Source organism: Thermobia domestica, chromosome 7 (assembly GCF_964235325.1).
Source record: "Thermobia domestica chromosome 7, izTheDome1.hap1.1, whole genome shotgun sequence".
In the NCBI taxonomy this organism is placed as follows: domain Eukaryota; kingdom Metazoa; phylum Arthropoda; class Insecta; order Zygentoma; family Lepismatidae; genus Thermobia; species Thermobia domestica.
Window position 1 is genome coordinate 58704044 of NC_137460.1, and position 16529 is coordinate 58720572.

The 16529-nt window shown below is 34.9% G+C and overlaps 1 protein-coding gene across 5 annotated transcripts in view; it reads left to right on the forward strand.

Moving 5' to 3' along the window:
- Positions 1–16529, forward strand: part of LOC145690140 (prostaglandin G/H synthase 2-like) — a 109508-nt gene that overhangs the window by 82166 nt on the left and 10813 nt on the right. For all 5 annotated transcript variants that reach the window (XM_081764737.1, XM_081764738.1, XM_081764739.1 and 2 more), the window contains 3 exons: positions 8523–8666; positions 14447–14634; positions 16171–16501. In XM_081764737.1, the coding sequence (XP_081620863.1) occupies positions 8523–8666; positions 14447–14634; positions 16171–16501 (663 nt within the window). The remainder of the gene's footprint in view (positions 1–8522; positions 8667–14446; positions 14635–16170; positions 16502–16529) is intronic.

Here is a 16529-nt window from a genome sequence, read left to right on the forward strand (position 1 = left end):
AAGAAAAAAGTTCCACAAAATTTCAGTACGATTTTACTTTGGATGGCAGAGCGGAATTAAATTACTTTTGTAATTGTTCTAGATAATGCAGTTTTGTTTATAATGTATGCACAAATTATATTCACGCAATCCAAATTGCTAACCATTTTTTGTTAAGTATACATATTTATGATGCACACTGGTGTCAGTATCCTGCCAGATATGGGTTTTACGAGATATTTTCAATATATAATTTGTCACCCAGAAACTTCTTCCCATCCTAATCCCATATTTTCACAGTATTTAGAACCTTATCTTGGGATCCCTTACAATTTATTTTTCTTTTTTATTTGCTTATTAAAGATTTTGACGTAAACGTTAGTTTATTTTTCTTTATACTCTGTATATTAATACTAACGTAGCGCAAATGTTTCTACTTTTTTCTCGGATACACCCTCAATTCTATATGAACTATAAAAAATATGTACATTGATTCTTAAATCTAGAAATTAGCCCTACAAGTCAGAAAAAATTCAAACCAAATGTTTGATTCTTGGCAGAAATTCTTTGTGCGAAATTTGTAGATTGCAAAAACTTAAATCACATCCGTGTGACATGTGCAATACACACAAAGATTCTGTCTTAAGTTTCAGTTGGCGCTTGTATAGACGTTGAAATATCTGAAGAAACAGACATTTCTGGTGAGTGTACGGGAGCATACTCCTCAGAGGGGCGGTTGGGGATAGTGGTGATGAAAGGTTTCTCCGATGATCTAAAGTTGCTGCAAATTATTACTTAACTACACTGTTAATGTAAGATGCGGATCCTCCTATGTGAATGTAAGACACAATATAGTTTTGTCTTCGTATCCTACTCCCTAGGTGCTTTCCCGAAGGTTGTAACTAGAAGTTAGATAGTATTAATAGTGAAATCACCAGGTTTTTATTCATCCTGATACGTGATAACCTGTGCGCTTCTTCCTTTTTAGACTTTTATTCTCCATCCATTTTGTTCCAAATTGAAAAAAGTTGTAAGAATTTCCTCATATGACATTATTTGCTTTACTTCGTTTTCAGAAATTGTTTAACTTAAAAAATTCTTTAACATTCAATGTATTAGTACTACACACACGTAAGATGAAATCTTTGAGTTTTATAAGAGACACTGATAATAATGAATGACCTGAAGAAAATGTGAGGTAATGAGAAAAACCATGCACACCTGCGGTATTTGTTCACCATAAAGCTTACTTAGCGTGAGCTAGTATCGAACCAGTGACTTCACGCACCAGACGTACGCGCTATTCCACTTCCTGGCTTCTTTCTTATTTTTCTACTTAGCGCCCCCGACAGGGACACGAACACAGAAATATCGAGGGCAGTTAAAAATCACAAGAACTCTGCCACTGAGAATCGATCCCAGGACCCTGTACACCAAAGGCGCACGTGCTAGCCACTAGACCAGCGTGAAGGACCCTCACACGTACGAACGATATACAAAAATGTTCAGATATAATGTGTGAACAGTGAATGATGCACATTAAGAGTCGTGAATACCTCAGCCATTTTTCTTTTTCAACCCATTGATTTATATGTCGAAGTATATTACTGATTGTTTCTTTAGGTCTATTTAAATGTCTCTTACTCTTCTGGAAATTAAATTCTGAGTTGTATATTTTTAATATTTATAAATGAAATTAATTAAAGTAATATTATATTGGTATATAATAAAAGATCATTTTTACAAAGCAGGGTATATATAAATAGATCTGAAGAAAACATGAGTAAAATAAAACCGTTGAAAACTCCGCTTATTTCAAAGAAACAGAAGAATACTTCGGCATATAAATCAATGGGCTGAAGAATAAAAATGGTGGAGGTATTCAAGATGCTTAATAATTAGTTCTTTGTCGTTGATCCTTGGTCTGAGGAATTACTGATATCGACTACATATATTGTCTTTTAGTACCAAAGTCTCGATGGAAGGTTATTTATTATTATTATTATTATTATTATTATTATTATTATTATTATTATTATTATTATTATTATTATTATTATTGATGCTATACTTCTTGTAACAGTTGTTGTACCTCACATGTGAAAAACACACAGATTTTCCTTACACGCTGTATAGGCCACAATATTATGCAACGGCTTTCTGAATCATCGGCCCTTTCTGCAAGTTGATTTCACACTGGAGATGACTGATGCGGTTTGACACGTTATTTCGTATGGCTCAGATTTTCGAAGATGATTTGAGTTCGATTTTTAACTTTTTTGTCTGGTGGGTTTAACTGCAAATATTTGCTATAGGCAAACTCTGGTGCTCATTCCTTATAGGTTTTTGCAAAATTTTAGAATGGAAACACAGCGCAAATACTGCAACAAGCAATTATAATCGCTATGCCGATAATCGCAATTTAAAATACAAAATTTTCATTGTTTCAACGCAAACCAGTACGGAAAGAGGCCCTCTTTCAATATTTGCTTATGACATTTTTAGGCCATATGATACACGCTTCGGGTCTCAAGCAGACTCATTTTTACATATGATTAGCGTATTACTAAAGCCCTGACTACTGCAGCAAACATAGTCAAACTCCTTAGTATGGCCCTAATCAAGCATCAGAATGACTCTGCATAAGACCCTGAGGCTCTAAGTCCAAGCGTGGAGTACTGATAACTAAAATTTTAGGCGAGATATACGAAAAGTTTGCAACAGTTGTCATGACGTATTGATAGACCGGAAGTTCCCCAGTGTGTATGATGTAACTGCAATGTACAAGAATGATGGAATCGTACTTTTCCCCACAAGACGACAGAGAAAACAACTATAATTACACATTGTACCCCAATGTAGTACATATATGTTGGTGTGTTTACATGTTCCCTCACTAGCATAATATTATTTTGCGGAAGTTACATCACTCACTTCCCGTCCCCGATAAGTACGTTCTCAACATGTTAGTACCCCAGATACATGGTTTTACACACGTGATCTTTAATCAATATATCTCCTAATTATTGAGCTTTTCACGCCAATGTCAGGTTTGTAGCTCGTTTTTTTCTCTTTCCGCGGCTTGCAAATGGTGCGAAAACTCGATACACTCGGTTACCCGAAAGCAGTAATGTAGTGAGGGTCCCCGCAATTTTTACACTGCCAACCATAGTGTGTGTGTGTGTGTGTGTGTGTGTGTGTAATGATTAAACCTGAATTAATTATTTAATTTCATCGCTTGGAAGATGAACTTCACCAAATATAATGGACAGGCAAGTACGCAGGAATTTATTGCGGGAGGTGGATTCCAAGTTTCATATTAAACTGGACTCTTCCAAGTTTAACATGAATATAAATTATATTAAAGTTTGGAAAAATCACCACTAAAACTATACTAAATATACAGAAAAGTCAAGATTTCGTAGAGGGTCTGGATCCCCAGGACATCCACCATATTCTTAATGATGAGGTTTGTTAACCGTAACTTAATAATTGACAGATTTTATGAATTTTACAGGAAGAAGTTCATATTTATCGACTATGTATGTAGCAAATTTCACTGTCAACTAACAAATTATGTATCTATTGCTGTTTGTTGTTTCCTAACAGTATCACGGATTTTTGTAATAGGATAATCAACACATTTCCTACAATAGCTTTATAAAATTTATCCAATTTTGATTAATGTGACAATAATTCTATTGGGACGGTAGGGGCCAGTATAAGATATCGGTAGTAAATTAAGATACCTAAAACCATATAATATACCAGCTGTGAAAATTTAAAAATAAATAAGTTCCACTGTATTACACTGAAAACGGGTTTATGTCTACAAGGATATCTCAAAAGTAATTTATTCTTAATTCGACTGCTGAACGTGACACGTACAGTATATTCTTTCTGTACTGAGTGTAGGAAAAAAAGGAATGTCCTGAAAAAATTACCTCGGGGAGAAAATAATCTCGGAAAAATGACACCGAGAAGAATAACCCCTATGCCCTGATATGCAGAGGAGAAGATAACCCCGTACCAAGCTTGCTGAATGATAACCTTTTGTTAGCTCTCCGGAGGCTCTTGCAGTTACTGTATATGTGATTCGTGTTCCGTTAGAAATGTTATACGTTGTTGAAAAGTCATGAGAAGCTTTCCTGTTTTCGTTAGGAAGTCCACCTTGGATCTCTCCCTAATGTGGCCTGAGTGGTGTTGGATTTTGAACTTTCTGTAATGCAGACAATAAAGACAGTTTTGAGGGAGAATGTTATCAAGCAGGGATATTTCTAGCACATGACGTAAGCTCCAATCCCTTGGACTCTCACAATGTCATCTCACATATGACTATTTCAAACAATTTTGCTACTAAATTGATCCTCTACCATTTCTTCCTATAGAAGATGTGAAAGATGTGATGTTATATCAACGTGAAATTGTTCCCCCAGAAGGAGCTGAGTTCCTGGACTATTTTGATTTTGCTTTTATTAATGAGTCTACCAGAGATTGCGAAGTACGAAAGAAACATAAAATTGAGAAGGATTGCTTCTCTGTTCTTTTTTTTTTTAATATCATTTGCTTTCCTATTTTCTTAATACAGTGAAACCTCTCTTAGCGGACACTTTTTAATAGCGAACATTTTCATAATATGGACAAAATTTCTGTCCCGGCAAAAATATGTGGAGATAGCCTTCTTTTTACGCCTACCCTTCGGTGCGGACACGGACAATATTCTTCTACCCGCAACCTTTTAGTAACCTCTTCATAACAGGCGGGAATTATTCTCAGTTCTTACATATTTAGTACAGGATATACTTACTACAGTTTGAATGTAGATTTTCAATTAATCCCTTCAATTGGTCCAGGAGTTACAAGCAAATTTCGATCAGTTGCTAGTGCCCTCAGAATTTTTAAAGTAGACAGTCTTTTTCCTATGAAAATCATAAACCGTCATGATTGATTAGTTCCATCTACATTTTCAGTATTTAATAATAATATTGCATGTAGTGTACCTACTGGGTTTCTATTACTTTTAGAAAAGTCAGTAAATGTATTAAAAAATTTCTAGAGAGGTGTCGCTTGTACTTAAAAACAAAATGATCAGACAAGAATTTCACAGCACACGCAGATATAAACACATCTGTCAATGATGCTTTTGTTTCTTTACAGAGGGAGAGGGGGTTTCACCTCATTTCATAAGTAATTTGAACACAGAGTTTTAGTATTCTGATATTAGCCTGTATTTGCATTTATAACTAATATATTTACTGTGTATTGCATACATTTAGCATATGAGCTGTGAGAAATCTAAATTTGTGTAACCTCCCTGTAATGGACATCTTTCATTTGTGAACAAATCATCATATCTCATCGGTGCCCGTATTTCAGAGGTTTCACTGTATGTTATAATTTGCTTTGTTCTTTCGATAATACATTATAATTTTCTCCGTTCTTTTCCCTTCAATATATTAGTATTTACACGAAATTGTATATAAAATTCAGGGTTATTACTTCAGTGCCATTTTCTTTCTTTTCTTTTCTTTTTTTCTTTTTTGTCGTCTTTCCGCTTGTTAGCAAAATCGAGGATCATTTTCTTCGGAGACACTTTCTTCAGAACCCTTTTTTTGCTTTTTAATCATCATTATTGATTGACGTTGTAACCCAAAGAAACAAAATAATTAATTCATGTTGGATTAAAAGCATTATGTTCAACAATATGTTGTGTTATGTTATGTTCAACAATAACTTTCTTTAAAAAATATGTTTTTCACAAAACATGACGTGTCCTTTCTTTGATAATTGAGTATCACCTTTATTACTTGAAAGTGAAATCTGTCAGGGATAAAAGAATAAACTAACCCAACCTTTAAAAATATCATGATTCACTTACTGTGCACTACATCGCTGTGTATACTTTAAAAAAATAACAACATAAATAAATTTAAAAAGCTGTGCAACAAATGTAAATGTGATCAGCTGAAAATCCTGTTTTACCTATATATTAAAATGCTAAGTTTATATGTTTGTCTCCAATCCTTTCGATAATAAGATCTCGAAAACCGCAAGTGCTAGAAACGTACCGTTTTCGCTGGTCGATTTCAAATTTTGTGTAGATTGTCCAGTTCTAATTGAATATTTTAAAAAAAGACCGTTATTTCTTTATTACATTTTTAGGGGTACATTGGAAGTGTTGAAATTTTAAAAAAAGTAAAGCATTATATCCTATGAGTTATGCATTCCAACATAACAGTTGTATACAAGGGTTGTATATCTCTCGCGTTTTTTCATGGCCAAGTGATAATAAAAAACGAAGGATAACCATTTCTCCAGGCTAAAGAGTACCTTTATTGTTTGGAGTGTTTTGCCCAATGAAAACCATATATCACAGACATTATAATTAATTGTGTATGTAATGTATTTGCTCATAACATACTAAATGTAAGGAGAAAGAAAATACTAATTATACAGGAATTACGAACTCCAACCGGAAGTAGGCTCAATCTTGCAAGCGGTGCGAGATATTGAAAAAAATGATCAAAAAAATCTTCCCTTTATGGTACCTCTTGCCGATTTTTATCAAGACGTCTTCTATCTGTAAAGGGGCATGTACAGATCTTGTGAATAATGACAAGGAGATTCATGCTCATATGTAGGTGATGCGCTGTGTAAAGAGCGCAGGTTCAGGTAATATTTATTCAAAATTTAATATTAATGTGTTTTGAAGCTTTTGCTTATTTCTTCACCAAAATCAACCGAAATGACAAAATACATTATGTGCTTGAATTAATTCTCGCTATTGACTGATAAAGGCCAGTTAGTTGTGGTATTTCAGCATAGCAGAAAAGTGACACTAGACATACAGTAGGTAAAAATATTACCAACAGGCAAGCATACGAAAACAGTGGACTTGAGATCTGTTTCAATTCAGGTTCTGAATTAACACCTGATTCATTACGCTGCAGGAAAGCATGAACACGTCCCGGCAAATCAACATCAACGCCACAATAGGATATTTTTGAAAGTGCCATGCTGTGCATTTAATGAGATGAAGTGGTGTAGCCTTGCTGCAGCTGGGTCAAGTAGTTCATTCTCAACGCTATCAATTACAATTACTCATTTTGAATAGAACACAATAATAATAATAATAATAATAATAATAATAATAATAATAATAATAATAATAATAATAATAATAATAATAAAGCTCACATTATGCCAAAGACATGACACACCTATATTGTTCTCCATGATAGTGCTAGACCACGTATTGCAAAACTAGTCAAGGAAATAGGGTTGCCAACTGACCGGTTTTTGACCAGCTTGGACGGAAATATTGCTGTTATTTTGATTAAGGCCGGTGACCGGTACAAACTTCTTACCAGCCCTTTTATGACTGTTTTTTTTTTTTAATTTGTAATCCAGAATAAAGCACGGAATCTTTTAAGTACTTTTTGTACTTGAATCTAAACAAGTCATTGCCAAGTCTAGAAGAAATTAAACAGATTGCAAATAATCTTCAATTTGACGAGGATTTCCTTTACGAGGAAGTGTGTAAAGAAAGTCCTCGAACATAACAATAGTAGTAGCGACTGCCAAAAACTCCATAACAAAAATAGGATATTGGTGTAAAGGAAGTCCTCCTTAAGTGTAAAGTTCATTTTGTAAATCCAAAATTGTCACGTAAGGATTAATATACTTTTGTTCATGTGTTTTGATAACTTTAAAGAAGTGGCAGTTACTGGTAAATACAATAAAATCTTCAATACCGACTTCAGTTTCTCACTTATAGCACAATGTATCTATTAAGCTCATTAGTGAATGTACTAAAGATATGCAGAATACAGGTACTAATGCACTTTTGTCTACAATAGTACATTTCCTTCCCATGAATGGGTATGAACAGATACATTTCACACTTAGACTCCGGTATTTCTTAGACACTTAGAGATATAGGGAATTTTGAGGCGTAGCCGGTTATTTTATTTTCCAGAGGTGGCAACCCTACAAGGAATTTATGGGGTGTCTGTTCCATCTGTCCTATTCACCAGACGTCTACTTCAGATTACTATTTGTTTCGATTGATGTAGAACCATGGCCTGCTTTTTGAACGTTTCAGATCTTTTGAACATATTGAAAAACGGATCGATGAGTAGATCGTCTCAAAAGAACCTGATTTTTCTTTTCATAATGGAATCCATGTGTTACCCAAAAAGTGAAGAAAGTTGTAGCTTCCGATGGGCAGTGCTTTCAATAAAAATATAATGTACCGTTCTTTTGAAATAAATATGAGTTTTTTCTTGAAAAAAAAAAAAAAAACTGCGAGAATTAATTTAAGCACCTAATAAAATCTAGGGATATTATGTGAAAGTATGTTAATGATATTTTCTATCTGCTTAGTGGGAGAAATTTCATGACGCATTTAAATGGTGTCGATAAGTGTATAATGAGATTTAAAAAAGAGAAGTTTACACACAGCATCAGAGAAAAATGCGTGAGGGATTTAAACCGTAGATGTAAACATAAAACTCATTTGACTTTTCTTTCTTTTTCTACAGGTAGAGCAAAAATGATAGATAATCCTGTGAGATATAACTCGGGATACGACTATATCACATTGGAATCATATTTCAATCGTTCGTATTTTGCACGAGCTCTACCAAATGTTCCCGCCAATTGTCCAACTCCTACGGGTGCAAAAGGTAAGTAACATATGTCACTTCTTTGACAGTTTTGAACTCCAACCAGGAAATTTTAAGTAATTTCCTTAAAATCACCACCATAACTGAATGTCTTTTAAATTAAGTGTTTTGTATATTAATAATTAAAATATGAAATATGTATGGCTCATATAGGGGAGAGGGGGGACATTGGTATGATTTTTACTTACCCGAGTTTTTCGAATATATCGTCAGCTTGAGAAACATGATTTTGTTCCTACTTAAACTATGATTCTTTAACTACATTTACAATGTACAATATTGTTTCTATTAATTTCCTACCTGGAGTACATTACATTTTACGAAAGGTCTGCAATCTGTACCAATCTTCCCCATGTGGAGGCAGATTGGTACGAGCAAAATGAAATATCACATAGACGTTTTCATAATAGATATAACGTAATTTTTTTTTTGTTTTATTTTTCCATCAAATATTTTGAAATATAATATTCTATTAAACTTTCACAAACTCAAGTATTTTAACAATAGATTTAGGGACCTACAGCAGCAAAAATGCAAAATAAAAACATGTTTCATAAAAAGAATTGGCTTAAGTTTAGAGTTGCCCCTCCAGTCTGAATTTGCCCTTGGACTTTGCAACATACAAAAAACAGCGCTTAAAGTATTAAAAACTGTTACATTTCACTTAACTTCAGTACTCCATGTACTTCACAAAAATTTAAAAGGTTCTCATTATTTTTGGGCATCCGTTACACCTGTTTACCATATTCGCCATATTTTACAACTACCATGCTGTTGAAACCTTCCGCAATGCTTCCACATCCGGCAAATAGTACTAACTTCCACATATCTTTTCTCGTATTAAACATAACTCTCCTGCCGAACTTACATTCCTAAACAACAAATAAAAACTTCAAATTATCATTTCTTACCTTATTTCTCCTGTAAAGTTTCCTGATTTTTATAAAAAGCGGAGGGGTAACTCTAAACTTAACCCGAATCTTTAGTGATTCAATAGATCGAGTTCAACCTGTTATATAAAAATAAAAAAATAAAATAAAAAGTCCAATGCTTGCTTGTGTTCTCATGAAAATTTACAAGTTCCGCAAGCTATTTACAAAGATAAAAACGTACTATACATAAGGCTCTGTCTCTATAAGGAAAAATAGAAGTAAATAATCCAAGGGCTACCTACAGTTTACAAAATTTTGAAATCTTTCATACCTCAACTGTTAGGTTGTAAATTAATTAAACAGACAAAGGTATTAACTTTTTATACTCTTACTAATAATCACCAATGATGTCAAAACAACTTCCAAACCACTTCAACCATTTACTGTATCTGTATATCACTGGCTACATTAACATATCCTAATCCAACCACTAAGGTTCAGAAATAGACTTGAGCAACTAACATCGAAAACTAATCAACTCAGCCACTTTTGGCTCATATCAAATCTATTCATAATCTCAACCACTTACAGCTCGTAACAAACTAATTACCACTTCGGCCACTTCTGGCTCATTTCAGACATCAACTCGATTACACATATAAACAATTACATAGTTGTGCTCTTCCTTTTCTAAACCTAATTACGTTCTTCTTTTGTTTACACTATTTATATACTAACTTTTAACACTTTTCACTCCCAACATCTTCCTCGGTACCACCTAAAAACGAACTGCACCACCTGACTCCCAACATCAACTACTAACTGGAAAAGATGTTTTAATATTAGTTCGAACGCCCCCTTGTCTCCAAAGGAGGCGGAGCTTTGTTATTATAAAGATAACCAAGAAAGTTTTGTCGCTTTTTCACCCACAACCTTCGAACATCGATATGTCACCTAAGACATATCTGGAAGATCAAAAAGAGTCTCATCAGTATCGACGACCTTCTGCCAACGCTCTGGAAGGCCATGGATTCCATCGCGGTAGAACAGGTGATAATCGGATGGTGCAATGTCGGGGGAGTATGGCGGATGCAGTAGTACTTCCCATAAAAGGCACAGAATGGTGCCCCGGGTCATCCTAGCCACGTGGGGCTTAGCGTTGTCCTGTAACAGGAGGACCCCTTTGCGATTCAGATGTGCTGGCTCTAGAGTTTTGAGTTGTTCTTGAATACAAACCAATTGCTCACAATACACAGTTGAGTTGATTTTAGTTTAACGTTCTGTTCAGCAGCGAGGCTATATGAGACGTAAAATACACAGTTGAATTGATGCTTTGACAAGCTGGTAGCAGTTCGCGACTCACGATCCCACAATCATTCCACCAAACACACAGAAGGACCTTCTTTTGGTGCAGTGCTGGTTTTGGCTGTTTTTGAACCGGTTCGTGGGATGCTAACCAATGATGACGGCGCCGTGGAGCTTCGTACAGAACTCACTTCTCATCATATGTCAACACCCTTCCAGAAATGTCTCCCCTTCCTCACACAAGACAGTAAAGAAACACAGGTTCTGAAAGCATTCTGGCTCGGATCCAATCATGTGGAACTCATCGACCCAACTTGTAGTGCTTCCAAGGTTGATGGAGGTGCTGCCGAACGGTTTCTTCACTCACACTGAATTGTAGTCTGAGTTCCTCACATATCTGGCCACTGTTCGCCTTAATTGCTATCTGAAGATGTTCATTTTGTACATGTGTTGGTTTTCGGGCACGTGTTGCGTCTTCCAGTGTTCGTCACCGTTTTTAAACTTGTTAAACCGCCGTTGCACTGTCTGCGTAGTCACGACACTCTCACAAAAGACTTGGCATATCTTCTCCCTTGCTACAGCGGCGTTTGACCCCAGTTTGAACTCGTACATCATGCTCGCCCTTAGGGGTCTCTGTGGAGGTTCCATGTTTACTCTGTCCTTAAGCAAGTTGACTGTGTAACTGAACTGCCACAATCAGGAAGTGTGTTGGGTATATCCACACCAACAACTGACTTTCGCCTTATCTATATTCGCATTCAACTCACGGTGTGAGGGCCAATTAAACACAGACCTCCACAAAAAGCGACAGAACTTTCTTGGTTACCTTTATAATATTAAAGTTTCAAGAACTTCGCCGAATAACTTTCAAATAGGTTGCTGAAAGTCGAATAAATATGACGCTTACTACACGCTGACTTTTAGCGTCCATGTACAAATATATACTTGAGGTTGATTTTGATAGACATGTGCCCATTAAAATCACTTGCATATTATGACCTGGGGGAAAGAATCTTCATGTTTTTGCTATCAAGGCTCCTAAATGATTAAACAATTTTCCATTCGAAAGTTCGTGTTCCTATCGGCTATACCTATAGTTCCGGAAATTCGGAAATATAATAATAGGAAAGTTTTCCATATTATTTTGGTTAATTTATTTTTATGCTTTGATTACGGAAATCAAGCGATCACACATGAAATAGCCTATATTACGAGTAACTTTTTCTACTTTATGTTAATCACAACGAAAACTGTGATACATAGGAAATGCACAAAGAGTAGTCTACCCGTATAATTATAAATGGAGGGAGTAGATTGGTACAGAGAAGTGGGGGCACAGTGGCCCGTACCAATCCACCCCACATGTATGTGTACTAATGTGCCCCAATTGAACTTAGGATCATTAATTCCTATAACTGAAAAATTACTCCACGCAGGGCAATTGAACATAAACGAAATTATTTGTAAAGAATGACACTTTCATGCAACTTACATAAGTTTTCAAAAATCCAGTGCTTATTACAAATATTAGCTTACAAAGACATAAGTGAAAACTTACTTTTGCTCTAAGAAATCAAACTTTTTTCTCCACAGACAAAAGAACGCTGCGTCCATCTTTCAACTGTGCCTCATGATGTTCGTTCATAGTGGAAAAATATCTACCTCGTACCTATGTGCCCCTTGTACCAATGTCCCACCCTCTCCCCTAAGCTATCAATCCACTCATCAATAGATGAATATACAATATTTTTTAAAAATCCATTGGTTTCAGCGTCCTCAAATTAGCATTAAAAGCACAATTGAAAATTTATTAAAAGAGAGCTTTTTTTTTTTAACCAGCAGCACGTTCTTTGTAGAAATACTCTCTTTATGCTCTAGGCATATCTGGGCAGAATGGGTAATTAAGAAAGGATGCGAGCATCGAATGATATTTTTTTCTTTGGGATGGCGGATAATTTCCAAGATCTCCGACACTGTTAGTAGAACTTTGAAATCTTGTAGATGTGTTAATCTCCTTGACCACAACTCACTCATTCACAGATCTTCGAAACTAGTAGGTGTAAAACCTTGAAATTCTGTATAAATATTTTCCTTGGGTCCTAGGCTGTATAAGACAGGATTTTGCGACATGCAGGGAGACATGCCTAAAGGGACAGGAGAGTGATTTTTTTCTTTTCTTGGCATGCATTAGATTAAAAGTATGTGTAGAATTTGAAATTTTATATAAGTATTCTTGGATCCTAGGGTTTTGATGAGACGAAATCTTGTGACATGAACCTCCTAAAATGAGGAGGAAGGTAGATTTTTTCTCATCATTTCTCCGAAACTATGCGTAGATCCCTAAGATTTAGCATAATTATTATTCTTGCTTCCTAGACTCTACATAATATGTGTTTATTAGATTTGAGGCTTTAATGGTTTAATGGTATTCATCAGCTATCCGAAACTATTAAGCATAGTACCTTGTAATTTTGTAGAAACATTCTCCATGGATCAAAGGCTGACAGTGAAAACGAAATGCGACACCTAGGGATCGAAAGGAATTTTGAAAATATTTTTTTGTTATTCACCACATTTCTCAAACAACTGGAAATAGATGATTGACATTTTGTACACATGTTTCCACTAAAAAGAGAAATTTATGAAATACACCCCAAGGGGGTGAGAGTACGGTGGAGTGCTGTTGGATCTAGTTTTTGCCGTTTATTAGATCTTCCAAGTTTTTTTTTTTTTTAATGTTTATAGAAATATTCTCGTTGTGCCCCAGGCTGAGAATAACACGAAGTTCTACGAAATGCAACTCCCTACGGGATACATAATGAGACACCTGAAAATTTGGTTAAAAGTTTGAAAAAGTAGCAGTAAAAGAAGAACAAGAAGGGTCGGATTCGTGCTTGAGGCAGATAAAGAGATCAGAGACAAGGGTTCCTAAAGGAAGAAAAGATGCTGAAAAATTTTCTCTGTTCTGAGCTGGAAACAACATTTAACACCGTTGATACTTTCGGATTGCTATTTTTTCCCCTCTAAAACAAAGAAGAAAGTGTACTCTTAAAAATCCTAACACTAGTTATTTATTTCTGAAAAATTACAATTTTTGCCAGTAATAAGTTTAATAAATTTTATTTTAAATTATTCTCTAACGATTGAATTCTGTAATAGTTTATATTTAACAAAGCTACTAGACAAGTAATATTAGTATTCGACTACTAACTCAAACCAATTTGAGAGTTTATCCGCCTTATGCAGAGTCGTTTTGACGTATGATTAGCGTCCAATTTGTAAGGCAGTCGGTTGTATCCCCTGAAACATATTTTCTACGACCTTACTGCCTCTACTAATAATATAAATTTGCATTGCTTGCTGATTAATACAGTTAGTCTAAAACTGTGCAACTTCTTGTTTTGTTTTGCAAAATGTCAATAATTTGTGCCTGTAAAATTATATTTTATACAATTGTAGCTTAACATTATAAATTTGTGAACTTTATAAGCTCTCTATCCTTTATTTCTTGTTAACTTTTGAAACCCATAATAAATTACAGATGTAGCTTCATGTCTAAATTTCTCTAGATTTTTAAAGTGATCTTCCTACGTTTCTTTAAAGGAAATAAGAACTTTCCGGAACCGGAAGAACTTCTAAAAACAGTCTTCTTGAGGAAGAAATTTAAACCTGATCCACATGGTACTAATGTATTGCTGGCAACATATGCTCAACACTTCACTCATCAATTCTTTAAAACTGCAAGAGCTGATAATAAATTTTTACCAGGATTTCAATGGGGCAATCATGCAGTAAGTATTGGTAACTTCGAGATTCCGATCAGAACACGAATAAATTTGTTTAATAGTCCAAGCACAAGTCCAAGTCCAGGTACAATCAAAATAAGTTGTTTTCTAAACGGAAATCATTGCTTATAGTATGAGATCTCAATTACTGTGATGTCATTTGGTGCAAGTCAACTAAGTGTAAAACCGACTTTAAAATGTGAACCATCCCATGTTGAACTCTCATTCTTATTTCCATGTCCTCAAAAAAACAAAAAAACAAAACAAAAAAAAAAAACGGTACTAGTCTTTTTCGTCCATTCTAAGCATATATGACATCTTTATTCTCCCCCTCTCCTGCCAAAAAAAAGCCACATGTAGATCATATTTTTAAGTTTTACCAGGTAGCGCCTACTACAGTCCGGCTCAAATCTCTTGACGTTTAAGGCGTGTCCTCCTTTTCACAATATCCCATGCAAATTGGGCGACGTGTCTAATAGCTTTGTTCCTGGATTAGAAAGCAATTTCAAAGGTGCGTCATTATGATATATGTCACTACAGAATGAATAAATTTGTGAGAACGAATTTGTTTTTCAATATCTTAGCTAATTTCTCGCGTTAATGTTTCACGTTATGCTTGTACACGAAAGGAAGTCAAATCCGACAACGTCGCACCTGCATACCATTGGCTTTCGATAGACGTCAAGAGGTTTGAGCCGGACTTTAGTGATTATTGAGTCAAAGGCAAATACGCCTAATAGTGACTACTGAGTCAAAGATGACCACGCACATTAATGACTATTGAATGAAAGGTAACATAATCTACTAGAATTACCACGCCACGAATATTATGAGGTTCGTATGCGAATGTGAGTCAAATTTTGAAATTGAAATAACTTTTATTTTAACTCCTCTTTTGAAACAAGATAATTTCCTATTATTTCATTGCTTGGTTTATGAGGATCCTACATACTCATGTAAGTGACAGAACGTGATCATTAATTCGTTCATGATAGGAACCTGTGTGATTCAGATCTCTCGTTAAGTGATAAGTTTACGTCTCATATGTAAAATATCTACATTTAAAATTTTTATTCAACTTGTAACAAACAACAAATATGTCTGTCTATATTTACAAGACGTTTCATGAGCATCCTCAGTATTTTCACCTAGTTCATCTTAGTATTGCAAACTAGAGGTGTTTTCATTATTTTGATGACCATATGTAATTATGCATAATTTCACATAATGTTATATTGGATACAATAAGAACATCTGTGATTATTACAGTTCAATGGAATATTCCTTAATGATACCGTCAAATTTTTAACTTTGTAAGAATGGTCAGTAGGTGAGAACGTGAGATAGGAACACCAATGCTTAACTCAGGTATCGTCTCTGATTACTGTATAAGGAGCGTTTAAAAAGAAACGAGCCGAATGCTGTAATGTACACACCAGTGATAGAATGGTAATATTGTTATACAATAAAATAATAAAAATATAATAAAAAGTAAATTACTTTATTCCTAGCACTTAATTTATTATCGAATACTACTTACAGGTAGATGTTTCACAAATCCATGGCAAAGATGAGGCAACTCGCAGAGCCTTAAGAAGCTTTAAAGACGGAAAAATGAAGACGCAGATAATAAACGACGAAGAATTTCCTCCATATCTTGATGAGAACACTCAAGTAGAAATGTGGTATCCACCAGGTTACAATGGAAAGAAGTTTGCCTTGGGTCATCCATTTTTTGCTATTCTTCCGCATTTATTAGCGTTTGCTACTATTTGGCTAAGAGAACACAATCGTGTTTGTGACGTACTCAAGGAGGAACACCCTGATTGGACAGATGATCAACTTTATGAAACTACCAGGCTGATTTTGGTTGGTAAGAGCATATCCAAGTAAATATTAAG